This window comes from Ochotona curzoniae, unplaced genomic scaffold, assembly GCF_017591425.1.
Source record: "Ochotona curzoniae isolate NIBS_2020 unplaced genomic scaffold, NIBS_Ocur_1.0 contig_4612, whole genome shotgun sequence".
Taxonomy (NCBI): domain Eukaryota; kingdom Metazoa; phylum Chordata; class Mammalia; order Lagomorpha; family Ochotonidae; genus Ochotona; species Ochotona curzoniae.
In genome coordinates, this window is record NW_024466343.1 from 15,081,669 (window position 1) to 15,096,221 (window position 14,553).

Here is a 14,553-nt window from a genome sequence, read left to right on the forward strand (position 1 = left end):
TCTTATTTCAGTTAAGATCAAATTGTGGACTAAGAAAAGAAAGGCACAAAATCAACTAAAAAAAAATTAGGTGAGAGGTATTTGGGGAAGTTATTAATGTGCTACCTTGGGATGCTGACATCCGATACAGGAATGCCCAAGTTTGGGCACAGGTTCATTTATTTCAGCTTCCTACTAATGTGCATTCTTTGGGGGCAGCAGATGATGGTTCAAGTAACTTGTATCTTGACACCTAGTTGGAAGACCCAGATTTGAGTTCTGGGTTCCTACTTTTAGTTTGGTTCATTTTAGGCATTTGGGGAAGTGAATCAGTGAACGTAAGATCTCTGTTCCTGTTTCCCCTTTTCTCTGTTTCCGTGCCTTCAAAGAAAATAAAAGTAGATATTTTAAGAATATCAGAAAAGTGACCGAAGTTTCCCCTTGCTTCATGACATATGCCTGTTTCACTAAAGAGAGAGGAAGAGAGAGAGAGGCTATTTGCTTGTTCACCTGTAATAATATTGGCAAAAAGTCAATATAATCAGAGGACCAACTTTTGTGATTTGAGGCATAAAAATGGAGCTGAAAATATGTAAAGAGAATTCTTGCTGTTGTGAAAATGGTCTCAAAGAAGTTTCAAAGAGAATCAAGTTAGATTCATCATGACCAACCAGGGAGAAGAGGCAGAATGTTGTCTCACTCCAAAACTTGTGCTAGATTTTTGAGAGCAGCAACATTTGCCTTAGAGGTTGAATAATGAGTGAGTTTGGGAACTATGGTCAGAAAAGCAGGCAATGAAGAAAGTTGTGGCTGAGTCCAAAAATGGACAGAATAGGATCGATTACACACAGAACAAATTTGAGATTCACACCAAAAATAGGAATCTTAATGAACCCAAGATTATATAAAATATGCAGTATGCAAACAGTAAGTGTGAAGAAATTACCATTGATGGGGAGATCTCAGAAATCTGTCAGAAACAAAATAATCAAGTAAGGGAGGAGGAAAAAAAGTAAGAGGTGTAAGGACTTGAGCAACTAAGTTAAAAAGCTTGGTCTAATAAAAATACATGGAATCGTGGACTCACCCACATTTAAAAAAGTCCAGTGTTTGGATGATACTTGTGTATGTCACAGGCCTCAAAGATTTTTTAAATAAAGATTTATCCATTTTTAGTGGAATGGCAGATTTACAGAGAGAAGGAGATACAGAAAGATCCTCCATCCACTGGTCCACAATGGTCAGAGCTGAGCTGATCCAAAGTCAGGATCCAGGAGCTTCTTGGCTAGGTCTCCCATGCAGGTGAAGGATCCAAAGCTTTGGGTCATCCTCAACTGCTTTCTCAGGCTGCAAGCAGAATGCTGGATGGGAAGTGGAGCAGCCAGTACAGGAACTGGCATCTTTATGGAATCTCAGTCCATGCAAGCTAAGGATTTAGTCACTGAGCCACAACACCAGGCTCTTTTTCAGTTACAAAAAAAAAAAAAAAAAAAAAAAAAGGTTGCCTTATAGGGCAGACAGAGTTGCACTGCTCAGATTCTATCTGCTTCCTTTCCCACCTTCTTTTTTGATTTGTTTATTTATTTTTTTTACTTGACAGTTACAGACAGAAATCTTTCATTTGCTGCCTCACTTTCCAAATGACTGCAATGGCCAGCACTGGACTGGTTCAAAGTTATGAGCCAGGAACTTATCCTGAGTCTCTCACATGGGTACAGAGATTCAAGGCCTTGGATCATCATATACTGCTTCCCAAGGCCATTAGCAGGGAGCTGGATTGAAAGTGGAGCAACAGTGACAAGAACTGGCATCCATATGGGATGCAGGTGCCACAGGTGGAGGATTAATGCACTGTGCCACTGTTCAAAGAAAATTTCAACAAAGTTTCTTAAAGTAAAAACCACATTCTCTAGACATGAATACTATGCACCAAAATATCTACTTACAAACTATAGCTAAGGAAAAAAATAAAATCTTAAATTAAAAGCCCGTTTTAATGAATGATAGTGAAAATATTAACAGAAAGATGGCTGAAGTGGTCTCTCAAAAGGAAACAGGTAGCTTCATATGCATTTGTTGAATAAATTAAGGAAAAAAGTGACATGGGTATTTATTTCATTAATGCAGCTTTCATTGTATTTCATTTCAATTCAACAAGATATAAAAAGAATCTTAAAATGAGCTCAAGAGACAGAAACTAATATTAAAGCATAAATCCATAAAAAAAGCCATAAAATTGAGTCAAAGTATTTTTTGCTATATTTAGCTAAATATTTGGCAAATCTGATCAAGAAAGAGATTGGGCATGAAAGAATATCATCAGGACTTAACCACAGAAAAACGTTTAAAAATGAAAACATGGTAATTAGAACTTTCAGCCACCAACTTTGAAACTCTATATAAATAGATAACCTTTTAGAAAAAAGCTGAAAACTAGTCACCAGCCAAACCTTATTACAAATGGAAACAGAATGTTTGCTCTAGCCACTCTCAGAAGATAGTACAACAATATAATAATAAAAATAGGCTGTTACTGACTCAGACGACAACTGAGAGTAGACAGAATGAAAAAAGATCAGTGAATATTTGGGGGCTTACTTAATGGAAAAGGTAGCGTGGAAGAAAAACAAACGGGAGATAGTACAGCTGTTCAAGAAGCGGAATTGAGAAAATCATCAATCTGAAAAGAGGAAAATTAGTCTTTTCCAGCTCATGTAACAACAAAAAAAGTAAACTCTATATGCCTTATGGACTTCAGAGTACAAATATGGCTATGAAAGTATTAGGAGAAGAATATTGAAGAATAATTCTACATACTTTAGGTAGAGATGGCATTTGTAATGAAGAAATTGTGAAGAAACTCACAATCTGTACAGCAGAAGCCAGAGTTGGGCCTGGCCAAAGTCAGGAGTCAACGCTTACCCCTGTGTCTCCCCGACACGTTTGAGACTAAACACTAAACTATTCTACAGAAAAAGATATCACAAGCAAAATTAAAAGATAAATGGCAGAGGAGGAAACATTTGTAATACATTTTGCAGTATATTGAATGAAACTATATTATTTAAAATACATAAGCAGTGGCAGCAGTTCAACAAGAAACAGACTACACCTAATAGTAAAACTTGTATAGTCAAATGTCAAAGGAAAATAAAGAAATGTAAATAGAAAGAGGTGATACATTTCTAATTAATTATGCAGGCAAATACCGATAGATTATCAGGAAAAGTTAGAAGTGGGAGTTTAAAGTCAGTGAAACTTCTTAGGAGCATAGTTTGGGGCACGTGCCAGAATTTAAAAATTGAGTACTTTAATAGCAAAAATCCAATGTAAGTATTTACTTTGAAAATAGTATTCTTTGTATTCTTCGGCTATAACAGTTCTCATTTTTTAAAAAAGATTTACTTATTAATTTGAAAGTCACAGTTCACAGTTTAGGGCATAGAAAGAGACAGAAAGATGTTTCCACCCTCTGGTACACAGATCTGAAGCCAGGTGCCAGGAGCTTTTTCTGGCCTTAACAAATGTGAGCTCAAAAAATGAGCCCAAGCCTTTGGGACATTCTTTCCTGCTTTCCTGCTGCACATGAACAGCAGCTGGATTGGAAAAAGAGAAGGTGGTGGGTTTATCTGCTATTTTGCTATGCCAAGCCTTTTATGTTTTGTAAAATATTCACCTAAAATAAAGTTCTGAATACAGGTCAAAGACAAAAACAAAAAACAAAAACAAACCAAAACACAATCAAACAAAAAACAACACAAGGGCACTGCTTTATGTTTGTGGAAAATTAAATTTAAAAATAAGTTTGTTTTGGTGCAAATATTTTTGAAGTCCAGGCATATGTGGAAAGTGAGAAAGCCCCGGTGTAGTAAGTTGATTAACAGAATAAATTCTTAAATTTTAAACAAATTTAGGGAACTTATTTTTTCATTTTATTAGTATTTAAACTTTCTATATATTTGCAGGATAAAAAGTGGGGGAGAGAGAGAGAAAAATGTATCTTCTGTCTTCTAGGTAATTCTCCAAATGCCTGTAGTAGCTGGTGCTGGGGCAGGCTGAAATCTGTATCCAAGGAGTCAATCCAGGATCTCTCATGTGAGTGGGGTAGGGACTCAAGCACTTGAGATATCACCTACTGCATCCCAGATTGTGTATTAGCAGGGTGCAGGAATCATGAGCATAGAAAAAACTAAACCAAGGTTATACAATATGTGCTAAAAGTGTCCCAACTGGGGTCTTAACCATTGAGCCAAACGCTTGCCCCAGAAATGAAATACTTAAATTAAATCCAAGGCAACCTTCCTTACAACAAATGGATTATACAACTGTCTTCAAAAGGTCTTGCTGAATTTGCAACATTTAAATGAAGCCTGGGGAGCACCCAGGCAGGATGGCTCAAATGGCCAAGTCCTCAATTTGCACACACCTGGGTCCCATGTAGGTGCCTGTTCATGTCCTGGCTTCTCTACTTCCCAGTCTTGTGGCCTGGAAAAGCAGTAGAGGATGGCCCAAGGCCTTTGAGACCCTGTGCCTATATAGGAGACCTGGAGGAGACTCCTGGCTCCTGGCTTCTGGCTTCAGCTCTGGCCATTGTGGCCACTCAGGGATTGAACCAGCAGACAGGAGATCTCGTCTATCTGTATATCTGCCTTTCTAACAAAACCAGTAAATCTTAAAAAATGTAAATGAGAACTAGAACATACATATGTATTTGGCGGATAAGTTTATATAGGACAGAAGATCAAATCAGATCATTTAAGGATATTTTGGATTATTTTTTTCTGTGACATTCCAAACAGATCCAAACATACTAGCAAAATAATTGAGATACTATGGATTCAGAAATATCCTTCACACCTTTTCCAACACTCTGCAATGTTCATGCAAGTGATTAAAGATATAATTAGAGACTAAGGAAATTTATCACTGGTGGTTAGAAAAAAACCTTTAGATAAAGCAGGTAGAATTGAAGCAAAAGAAGAAAACTGATTTCAAGTAAACCTAATTTTCAGGGCAATTTGTCAACTGTGGCATCTTGAGTTTAACTGCTCGGTATATAAATTTTCCTACTACTTAGGTTAGAAGTCATAATCTTATTTTTCAAACCTTGTTTCAAATTTTATTTCCATTTTCATCTTTCCCCCTTTCCTTTTTCATGTCCAGAAACCACTAAGTCATTTAAGTACTGTGGAATGCTTACAACTCCGCACATCCCTTGGAGGTAGATTAGTTTCAATGGAACTACTGCCTTCTCTGTGAAGTCCATCACAGGATGAAACTTTAAGGCCACTGGATACAATTATTTTCCATCCACAGTGACTCAGTTCTGGAAACAAACCAAATACTGACCACAGCACCTCTAGTTCCTCTGGCACCCTTAGGACCATTTTCCCCAATTTTTCCGGGAGCGCCTCTGCTTCCAACTTCTCCTGTGGCTCCAGCTTCTCCTTTATCACCCTGTGGATAACATTAGCAAGAGAGAGGAATGAGAAAAGACAATTCTATACTTAGACTAATGAACTATATCACACACTGGAATGACTTAATAGATGATTTGGTAGACAAAATTTTAGAAATAGCAATTTTGCTTAAGTCATTAAAACTAGAGACCACCACTAACAACAACTCACCACCACCAGATAAGTTTATAAGGGTAAAGGAACAGTGTGGTTAGTAGTACATTAAGCCTGTGATTCTACAGTAAGCTGAAAATCACATTGTTGCAGCAGTTAAAGGGAAAAAAAAGGAAGGAAGGAAGGAAGGACGGAAGGAAAGAAGGAAAGAAGGAAGGAAAGAAGGAGAAGAGACTGAAGAAAAGAGGGAAGAATGGTGATTTTCTTAGATTTTATCTATGAAATCTATTCTCTTTGTGTTAATATAATTTTTTTTTTTTTTTTTTTTTTTTTTTTTGCTTTACTCAGAGTTTGTATTTAGTAGAAGGGATAACACAGCTGCTTTTCCTTGGCAACAAATTCACTTCAAAGTTTCAGGAAAAATTAAGACAAAAAAAAATCAGAGATAAGAAACTCTACAGCTCCCAATCCTAATCTCTGCTTGCTTTTTTTTTTTTTTTTTTTTTAATTGATTACACCGCACTATGTGACACCGTTTTACAGGCACTGGGATTCCCCCTTCCCCTCCCCAAAACCTGCTCCCCCCCATGGTGGATTCTTCCATCTTGTCGCATTACCACAGTTCAAATTTAGTTGAGATTCTTTCCTTGCAAGCATCTACAAAGCACAGAGTCCAGCATCTTATTGTCCAGATAAGTTCAACAGTTTCATGGGGAGACCGTCTCTAGTCTGAAGGACGGAAGGAAGGAAGGAAGAAAAGAAGGAAGGAAAGAAGGAGAAGAGACTGAAGAAAAGAGGGAAGAACGGTGATTTTCTTAGATTTTATCTATGAAATCTATTCTCTTTGTGTTAATATAAAATTTTAAAGAGCAATTTTGAAACAAGAAAGTTAAAAGACTTTTTTGGCCAACTAACCAAACAATTTATAATGTTTATGTTGAATTTTGGATAACCTAGCCTGCTTCTAACAAGTTTTTCATCTTGAATATTGTTATAAGTGAATATATGTACCCATATATGTATTACCATGAGAAAATACAGTTCCCATGAAATGTGTGCTAGAGAAATCAGTATAGCAAAAAAAAAAAAAATCAATGGAATGTAAAACAATAATAGGTTCAAGTGTTTACACTGAGGATTGTGATTCAGTGGTTTGGAATGTGCATGCCTTAAAAAATCTGTAAGATTTCCATAACGTCTGATCGATCCTGCTCTAGCATTAAACTGTGATCCCTCATAAACAACATTAAGTATTATCCACATTCTGAAAGGTAAAAACAGCTTATACTATCATTGGTCATCAAGAAGACACAAAAGAAAACCTAAACTTGGACCAGTCATTCAGCATGTTTTTTAGTATCTATGGGCTCTAGTCTACTGTACCACAAGGCCCACCGTGCAAGGCTGCATAGGCAAAGATACAACTAGCAAGCAGGAGCTGAGGTCATCAGTTGCTTCCTACATCCTGCCTGTTCCACCTAAACAACTCATTCTCCCTTTTCATGTTGAAGAAACTAGGTTGCACAAAAGCACCACTGGCTGAAAATTAACCAACGTGTTGCTGATTGCATTCCCACCATGTTGTATAACTAATTTGATCTCATTGTAATATGGTTACCATCGCTGGCACTTTTACTTCCAATATGCAAGTAATGGCATGACATTTCTGAGACTTTCAAAAAAGACAAGGGATTGGACAATGGGTGGTACTCAAACCCCAAGTAAATTCTACCCAGATATCACTATCCAGATTTTACAAAGGGATGACCCTCAAGCTTGCTGAATGCAGCTCACTCTTCATGATGCCCACATTTCCTCTACTGTATACTCCTGAGCATATTATTTGTATTGCTCAAGAATTTGGCCCCAGTCATCCCATGACAATAAATACCAGTACTGTCTCACTTCTGGATTTGATTCTAGACATAAATTATGTACGAAGAGAGACATCAATTTGGCATTAATTTCATATGCCAGAATGGCAACTAAAAGGGCTAATTCCTTCATTTCTCTTTATTTTTAATTTTCCTTTCTATTTCTGAGAAGTGCTAGAACTGGACTTTGGAAACTAGAATATTTTATGATGTGAAATTAATAAGAGTTGGCATGATGGCTCCATTCATTAATCCTCTGCCTGTGTAAATGTTGGCACCCCTTTTGGGTGCTGGTTCACATCCTGGTCGCTTCATTATCTATCCAGCTCCCTGCTTGTGGTGCGGGGAAACAGAAGCAGTGAAGAATGGCTAAAGCCTTGGTACCCTACACCCATGCAGTCAAGCTGGAAGCTTTTGGCTCCTGGCTTCTAACTAACTCAGTTCTGGATGTTGTGGCCATTTGGGGAGTGAAACAGCAGCTAGAAGACCTTCTCTTTTTCTCTTCCTCTCTGTAACTCTGCCTTTCAAATAAAAATAAATAAATCTTTAATTTGTAAGGCTAGGTCTTTTAAAGACAAACTTACAGTTATGTACTTTTTAAAAGTTATATACTTTTTTTTTAAAATGAAGATTTTTTTTATTTATTTGTTTGAAAGAGACAGAGGAAAAAAAGCTTCTATCCATTGGCTGCTTCCTTAGATGGCTACAATGGCTGTCTGGGCCAGATCAAACCCTAGAGTCAGACACTGCATCCTGATCTCACATGTAAGTGGCAGGCTTTCTCAGGATGGGAGAGGAACCAGCACTCATATAGGATGCTGGTCTTGCTGGCACTGGATTAACCTGAGGTGTCACAATATGATTCCATCATGCACATACGCAAATAGGACAAATTTTTTGAGATATGGGTACCTCAGAAGAAATAAAACTGATCAGAAGTACATGAATAAAAAACTTACCTTTTTCCCTAGATGACCTCTTTGTCCTGGAACCCCCATAGTTCCTTCTGGTCCCTGAATATTCAATATACAAACAGAAATAAATGTTTAAAGAAATGCCATAATGGGATATTTAATTACTCCCATCAGATAATCATTGATTATTAAGATTTTTTAACACAACTTTGTTTATACAGTTATTCAAAAAGGTATAGTGTTAGTAGTACAACATGGTAAAAATAGGAAAATTCATTTGTTCTTCATGAAAAAATTACTTGGTTTTAGTATACCATTTATACAAATAAGACTACGAAGTAAAACTAAATGAATACATTTCGGCACTTTAGTGAAAAATACAGAAGACCGATCAGAAATATTTTAAAAATATCCTGAATATCCATTCAGAGAAAATTTCAAAACTACATTGGAGTAACAAGGTTTAAGGGATATGCTATAACTTGTGGAGAAAAAACAGGGGAGAAGGGAATACATAAAGAAAAAGAGAGGTAGTCATACAGTTTAAAATAATATTTTCATGTCAATAGGTATGTTAGTTAAAATTTTCAATATTTTTTGGTAAAAAAATGGGAGATTAGTATAAACTTTCAGATTAACAATGATTAGGCTTCGGTGAGATACATGGTAAGTCAGTTAGCAAGTTCTAAACTGGCTAATAATTTACTAGAACACTCATTTCATTAGTTGGAAATCAGAATGGAAATTTCAAATTTGTGTCCTTGAAACTTGGCAAACTGTGAAAATGAGTTAGCCCAGAAATAAATTGTGGTTTACCACTGTGCTATGTAGGCTCTTGATAAATATTTGCTGAATGAATAAACAGATACCTAAGGAAGTGACTCATGCCCTGCGCTCCTGAGCAGACACTAGTAGCCTCTGAGGCTGAGTTAGGAGGCCACTGGTGTAGTTACAGCTGCATCCAGAGGTGAAAACAATAGTTGCACTCTTAGAATGACGCCTGAAGCATTAACAAGACCGTGTCAAAAAAGGCTGATGAATCCTGCAGAAATTAAGGCTGTGAGGTGAGCTTTTAACAGTCAGACTCCAGATTCATACTAAGGTACCTAATAGTCACATGAACCTGGGTAGATTAACTAAGTTCTAACAGTCAGAATTTCCTGTTACGAAAAGTATAATAAAACTTCTTCAAACGGTAATAAACATTAAATGAAATAATGAATATGAATCTTACAGAGGGTAAGACTAAACAGAGAGCTCAACAAAATGCTAGTCCTTACCAACCACTGTTGGCTTTCTAAAAGTGAATTATGAAATAATACCTATAAAGATATTAAAAGTTGCAATGAAAATTCATGTTCCTTCCACATACTTCAATAGAACTTAATCATATATGTATATATAGCTTAGAACTCAATGCCGATATATATTGCTTATAATAGTTTTTTATGAACACAACTTATAATCATAATCATACTCATCAATATTTATTTTTTTCCTTTATTGTTTTCTTTGGATCCTTACTGCTTCTCTTGCCAACATAAGTTCCCCAAATAGCCTCTCTCTCTTTCCTTTTGAAAGGCAGAGTTACAGAAAGAAGCAGAGACACACAGAGAAATCTTTCATTCTCTGATTCACTCTCTAAAAGACCATTACAGACAGGGCTAAGCCTATTTGAAGCCAGGATCCAGGAGTTTCCTCTGGATTTCCTGCATGAGTGCAGGCGTCCAATGACTTGAATCATCTTCTATTGTTTTCCCAAGCCTGTAGCAGAGAGCAGGAGTTTACTGCTGTCAGTAAACTTAACACTCTTTTATTTGTGAAAATATTGTTAACTTTATTTAGATTTATTCATATGTGCTTAATTTGTTTCTAAAGTTATTGGAAACCATATTTTAAAAATTGCTTTTAAACTGCCTGTTGCCAGTGAAGAATGGAATCTATCTTTGTGTATTTTTATATATAGCCTCTTGCTGAACTCTCACCATGCTTCATCATTTGTTGATTATTTTGCTCTGTTGTACTGGCAGGGGCTTTCAGTCAGAGTCAAACAGAAATAGTGCATAGTAGTTACCTTAGATCATTTGTCAAAGTCTCACTATTAAAAATGGCAGTTAATTTATGAGTAGTAAATAATTCTAAATACTTTTTGTTTCAACTATTGCATTTTTCTTTATTTGATATGTAAGATACATGAGTTGAATTTGTAATTTTTAAAAATTAAACATTTTCTTGTGATACTCATATAAGGAAGTCACCAATTACTTGTTATTAATTATAATCAATATTCAACCACGGTATTGAAATAAAATGTTCTCATATTAGTTGGTATATACTCAAAATGAGGAGAATCACAAGGTTAAATTTTCCTGGGCCGTTGTTTTAGTTCCTTTAAGTAGATGGGAACTCAGGCACAGGGAAGCTTACAGGTGTCAAAGACTGGCCACTGCCATGGGAAAATATAATTCTGTAATAAGAGCTAGAAAGCAGATTTCGTGGGCTAGGCCTGGAAGAGAATCACATAGACCCTGGAGGAATCCGTGAAGATAAGTAGTAGCTGAAAGGAGGCCAATTTAGCAGGGAACTAACCTTCCACCATCATCACCTCCCCAGCCCCTGTTGGAACCACAAAAATAACCAGCCACAGACATTATCACCAGAGGCCAGCAGGATAGGAAAGAAACATATTTACAAGGGACATGAACATATCGTAATTAGTCTGAACAACACTGTGTCCAGATCCAAGGCTCCTTATCCTTACTGTCACAAGGCACACAGTCCAATATTGCAAAGGCCCGGAAGAGGGAGGTCAGGAAGTGATAAGATCAAGTGATTAATACATCTGAGCATTACTTGAATATTCTACTAAATTACAGAGAAGATTAAGTTCAAGCACTCAACTGTATAGATTCTAAGTCTTCTTGGCCTCCATTCCACCACTGCATCCCTTGAGTCAGTAAACAGGAATGAATGTCAGATGAGCCAGGGAAAAATCCTCATATGCAGGAATGTTTGAGTACAATTTAAACCATGTATTACCCTTGCTAAATCTTCAATGATATCATCTACTCCATTGCTCTGTTAAATCTTTTTATGTTTTCTAAACAACCAAGCTATTAGCAAATCAGGAACCTGATCATACTCAGTATCTCTGCTCCCTTGCGTTCCCACTCATCACAGCCTCCCAAGTAGCTTGGTCCACTTGTACCCCCATGATTCAATCTTCCACTATGGGATAAATGACTATAATTTTTACTCATGTCTCCCTGTTTAAAACCCTTCAAATAGCTGTCTGATGCGATTAGAATGATCTCCAAACCTCTTATCATATTTTATAATATGCTAGATAATCTAGCTCCAACTATTTTTGTGACATAATGTTTTCCAGTTTATTTATTGCGCTGTAGCTATAATAGCCTTTGTTTATTTCCAAGTAGGTCAAGGCCTTTTCTGTTTTGGATACCATCATTAGATACCAGAAGGCTGTTAATCTCAAAACGTGACTGCAACCACAAGCTTCCCAGCTGTTTCAAGTAATAGCTCAGGAACATTAGCTATACAAAAGTTGTTATTCCCGCTGATATGTGAATACTTTAATTCAGTAGTTGTAGAGCATTGACATAATTAAGGGTTTGTAAATTTCTTCTTATACCAATACTCCCTCTCAGGCAGTACCTTATTGACTACTCCCACTTATGACAGCCCTGCTACTTGGCCACATTATATCTAAACAATGTATTTTGTTTTCTTCATAACATTGATAACTACCAAAAATTATTATTCTTGTTATAGTGCCTTCTCATTTTATGATAGCAGGGATTTTTTTTTATTTTGTTTACTTTATCTGAACTCAGATCTGTGCCCAGCATTCAACTGATATTTAATAATTTATGAATGAGTAACCAGATGACAGAATGCATTCTCAAAGCTGGAAATTCTCAGCTTTAATCAGATTAGTAATAACTAGTAAGGAAATGACACTTTAAAGAATATGTACTAAATATTGGAAGTAAAATAAAACTTTGCAAATAAAAGCCACATATAATGAGAGGTTTTCAAAAAGATCTTTTAGCTTCTAGGGGATGGAACATATGGTTACATAGAAAATTTTTTACAAAATAGAGCTTTTTACATATTTTAAGAAACAATTATGCATATGAAAAGGAGTTCTGTCATTCTATTTTATATTTTTGTACTGTCAATATAATCACAAAAACTCCCCTGAGTCTTTCGTTCATACATTTTTTTTTTCTTTTTCAGGATATTCTACTATTTTCACTTTTCATGGGGGCTGAGAAGGAGTAAAGTTGTTCTGACATTAAGCTGGTTTATTTTAATCCTTTCTTGAAATGCATGAATAATATTTTGTTTCAAACTGTTGGCTTTTACAAGCTAACGCTGCCATCTCAATGCATTTGTGTATTTTGAAACTTGCAGGGAAAAATAATATTTTCTACAGTGTGTATGCTCAAGCAGATTTCTTTGATAAAATGTTATTTTATATAACATGTCACATGAGGTGACTTCAAAAATTTGTGTAAATACACATCACTTTTAATTTCATTTTCCCATGGGCGTTTTGAAGCCTCCTCATAAAGTTGTCATGTTTATAAAGAATAGTTTGGTTTATCTCCTTAACACAGAGGAACATGTTGGTACTCTCCACTGAGTAGTTTAAGCCTTGCAAAAGTAGCTTCTCTCATCATACTCATTTATACTTATTTTTCAAAAGAGCATTATTGAGAATCAGTGTACATACCAGATATATAAAACATGTATCATGCAGAGTTGTGGAATTATTGCAACTGAAACATTTTCATCATTCCAAAAAGAAATTATGTAGCTGTAAGAAGTCACAATTCTTTCTTTGCCCATCTGCTCTAGGCAATTAATTCATTTTCTGGGTCTGTGGGTTTGCCTATTTGGAGTATTTCATAAAGAGGGATCACACAACATGTGTAATCTCTTGTGACTTCTTAATTTTGCATTGTATTATCATTCATTTTTATCATCAAATATACTCCATTATATGAATATATCACATTGAATTCATCAAGTGATGACCATTTAGGTTGTTTTGACTTTTGGTTATGTACAAGTTGTTTGAAAATTATCTTACTTATCATACCTAGGACTGGAATTCTTCAGTCAACTAGTTAAGTCCATGTTTAACATTATCAGAAATTCCCAAGGTGGTTTTCAAAACAATTACAAAATTTTACATGTCATGAGCAAGGTATGTAAGGATTCTAATTCCTCTATATCCTCAATAACATTATTTTTCACATTTTTTATTGCAACCAAGCTACTGGCTATGAAGAGGTTTCTCAATGTAGTTTAATTTGCATTTTCATGATGAATAATGATGTCGAAGTATCTTCTTATATGCTTTATTTGCCTTTTGATATCTGTGGAGAAATTTAGCTCTAGCTTGTCTTTCAGTTGAGTTGTCTTTTTATTGTGCTGTTAATTTAGTCTGCATACACATTCCTTATAATTCATGATTTGCAAAAAGCTTTCTCATGGAAATTGTCACTTTCTTGACTGTGCCATTTGAAATGAGATAATTCTTATAAAAATATTTATTTATTTGAAAGACTGAGAAAGAGGGAGGGAGAAGAAAAGAGAGAAAAGAGAGAAAATGATCAGCCATCCACTGGTTCTCTTGCCCAATGGCCATAATAGTCAGATATAGGGCAGCCTGAAGCCAGAAACCAAGTACTAGTCCCTGATCTTCCACATTGGAAAGCATATTCCCAAGTATTTGGGTCATCTTCCAGATGAGAGGTTCTTCAGTTAGCTCTTAAATTTAGATCTTTTGAGTTAATCTTTGTGTGTATTATAAGAAAGGTTATGACTCTTTCTTTTGTATGTGGATATCTAGTTGTCCCAGAATCATTTATTGAAAAAAACTGTTCTTTCTCTCACTGAATGGTCTTGGCATATGATGCACTTTTATAATTCAAATTTATTTTGTTCTTTTTTTGAAATTTGATTTCATGCCTTGAAGTAGCCAAAAACACTTATTTTGTTAAACATAATTTAAAAACCAAAGTGTGATTCCCATCAGAGACTACGTTCCTCTTTTGTTCAAAATCTTTCAATGACTTCTCAGTATACTTTCAATAAAAGGTAATCGTTTCACCATGGTTTAAAAAGTCCTTCACAATCGTATTCCTACCAGTTTCTTCAAGCTCACTTTGAGGAACTTTT

The 14,553-nt window shown here is 35.7% G+C and overlaps 1 protein-coding gene across 1 annotated transcript in view; it reads right to left on the minus strand.

Annotated features, from left to right (window-relative positions):
* The window catches only part of COL24A1 (collagen type XXIV alpha 1 chain), a 298,672-nt gene that overhangs the window by 85,637 nt on the left and 198,482 nt on the right, over window positions 1-14,553 (minus strand). Inside the window, exons 37-38 of the mRNA XM_040987252.1 lie at window positions 8,386-8,439; window positions 5,329-5,436 (exon numbers count right to left, since the gene is read on the minus strand). Coding sequence (XP_040843186.1) covers window positions 5,329-5,436; window positions 8,386-8,439 — 162 coding nt within the window. The remainder of the gene's footprint in view (window positions 1-5,328; window positions 5,437-8,385; window positions 8,440-14,553) is intronic.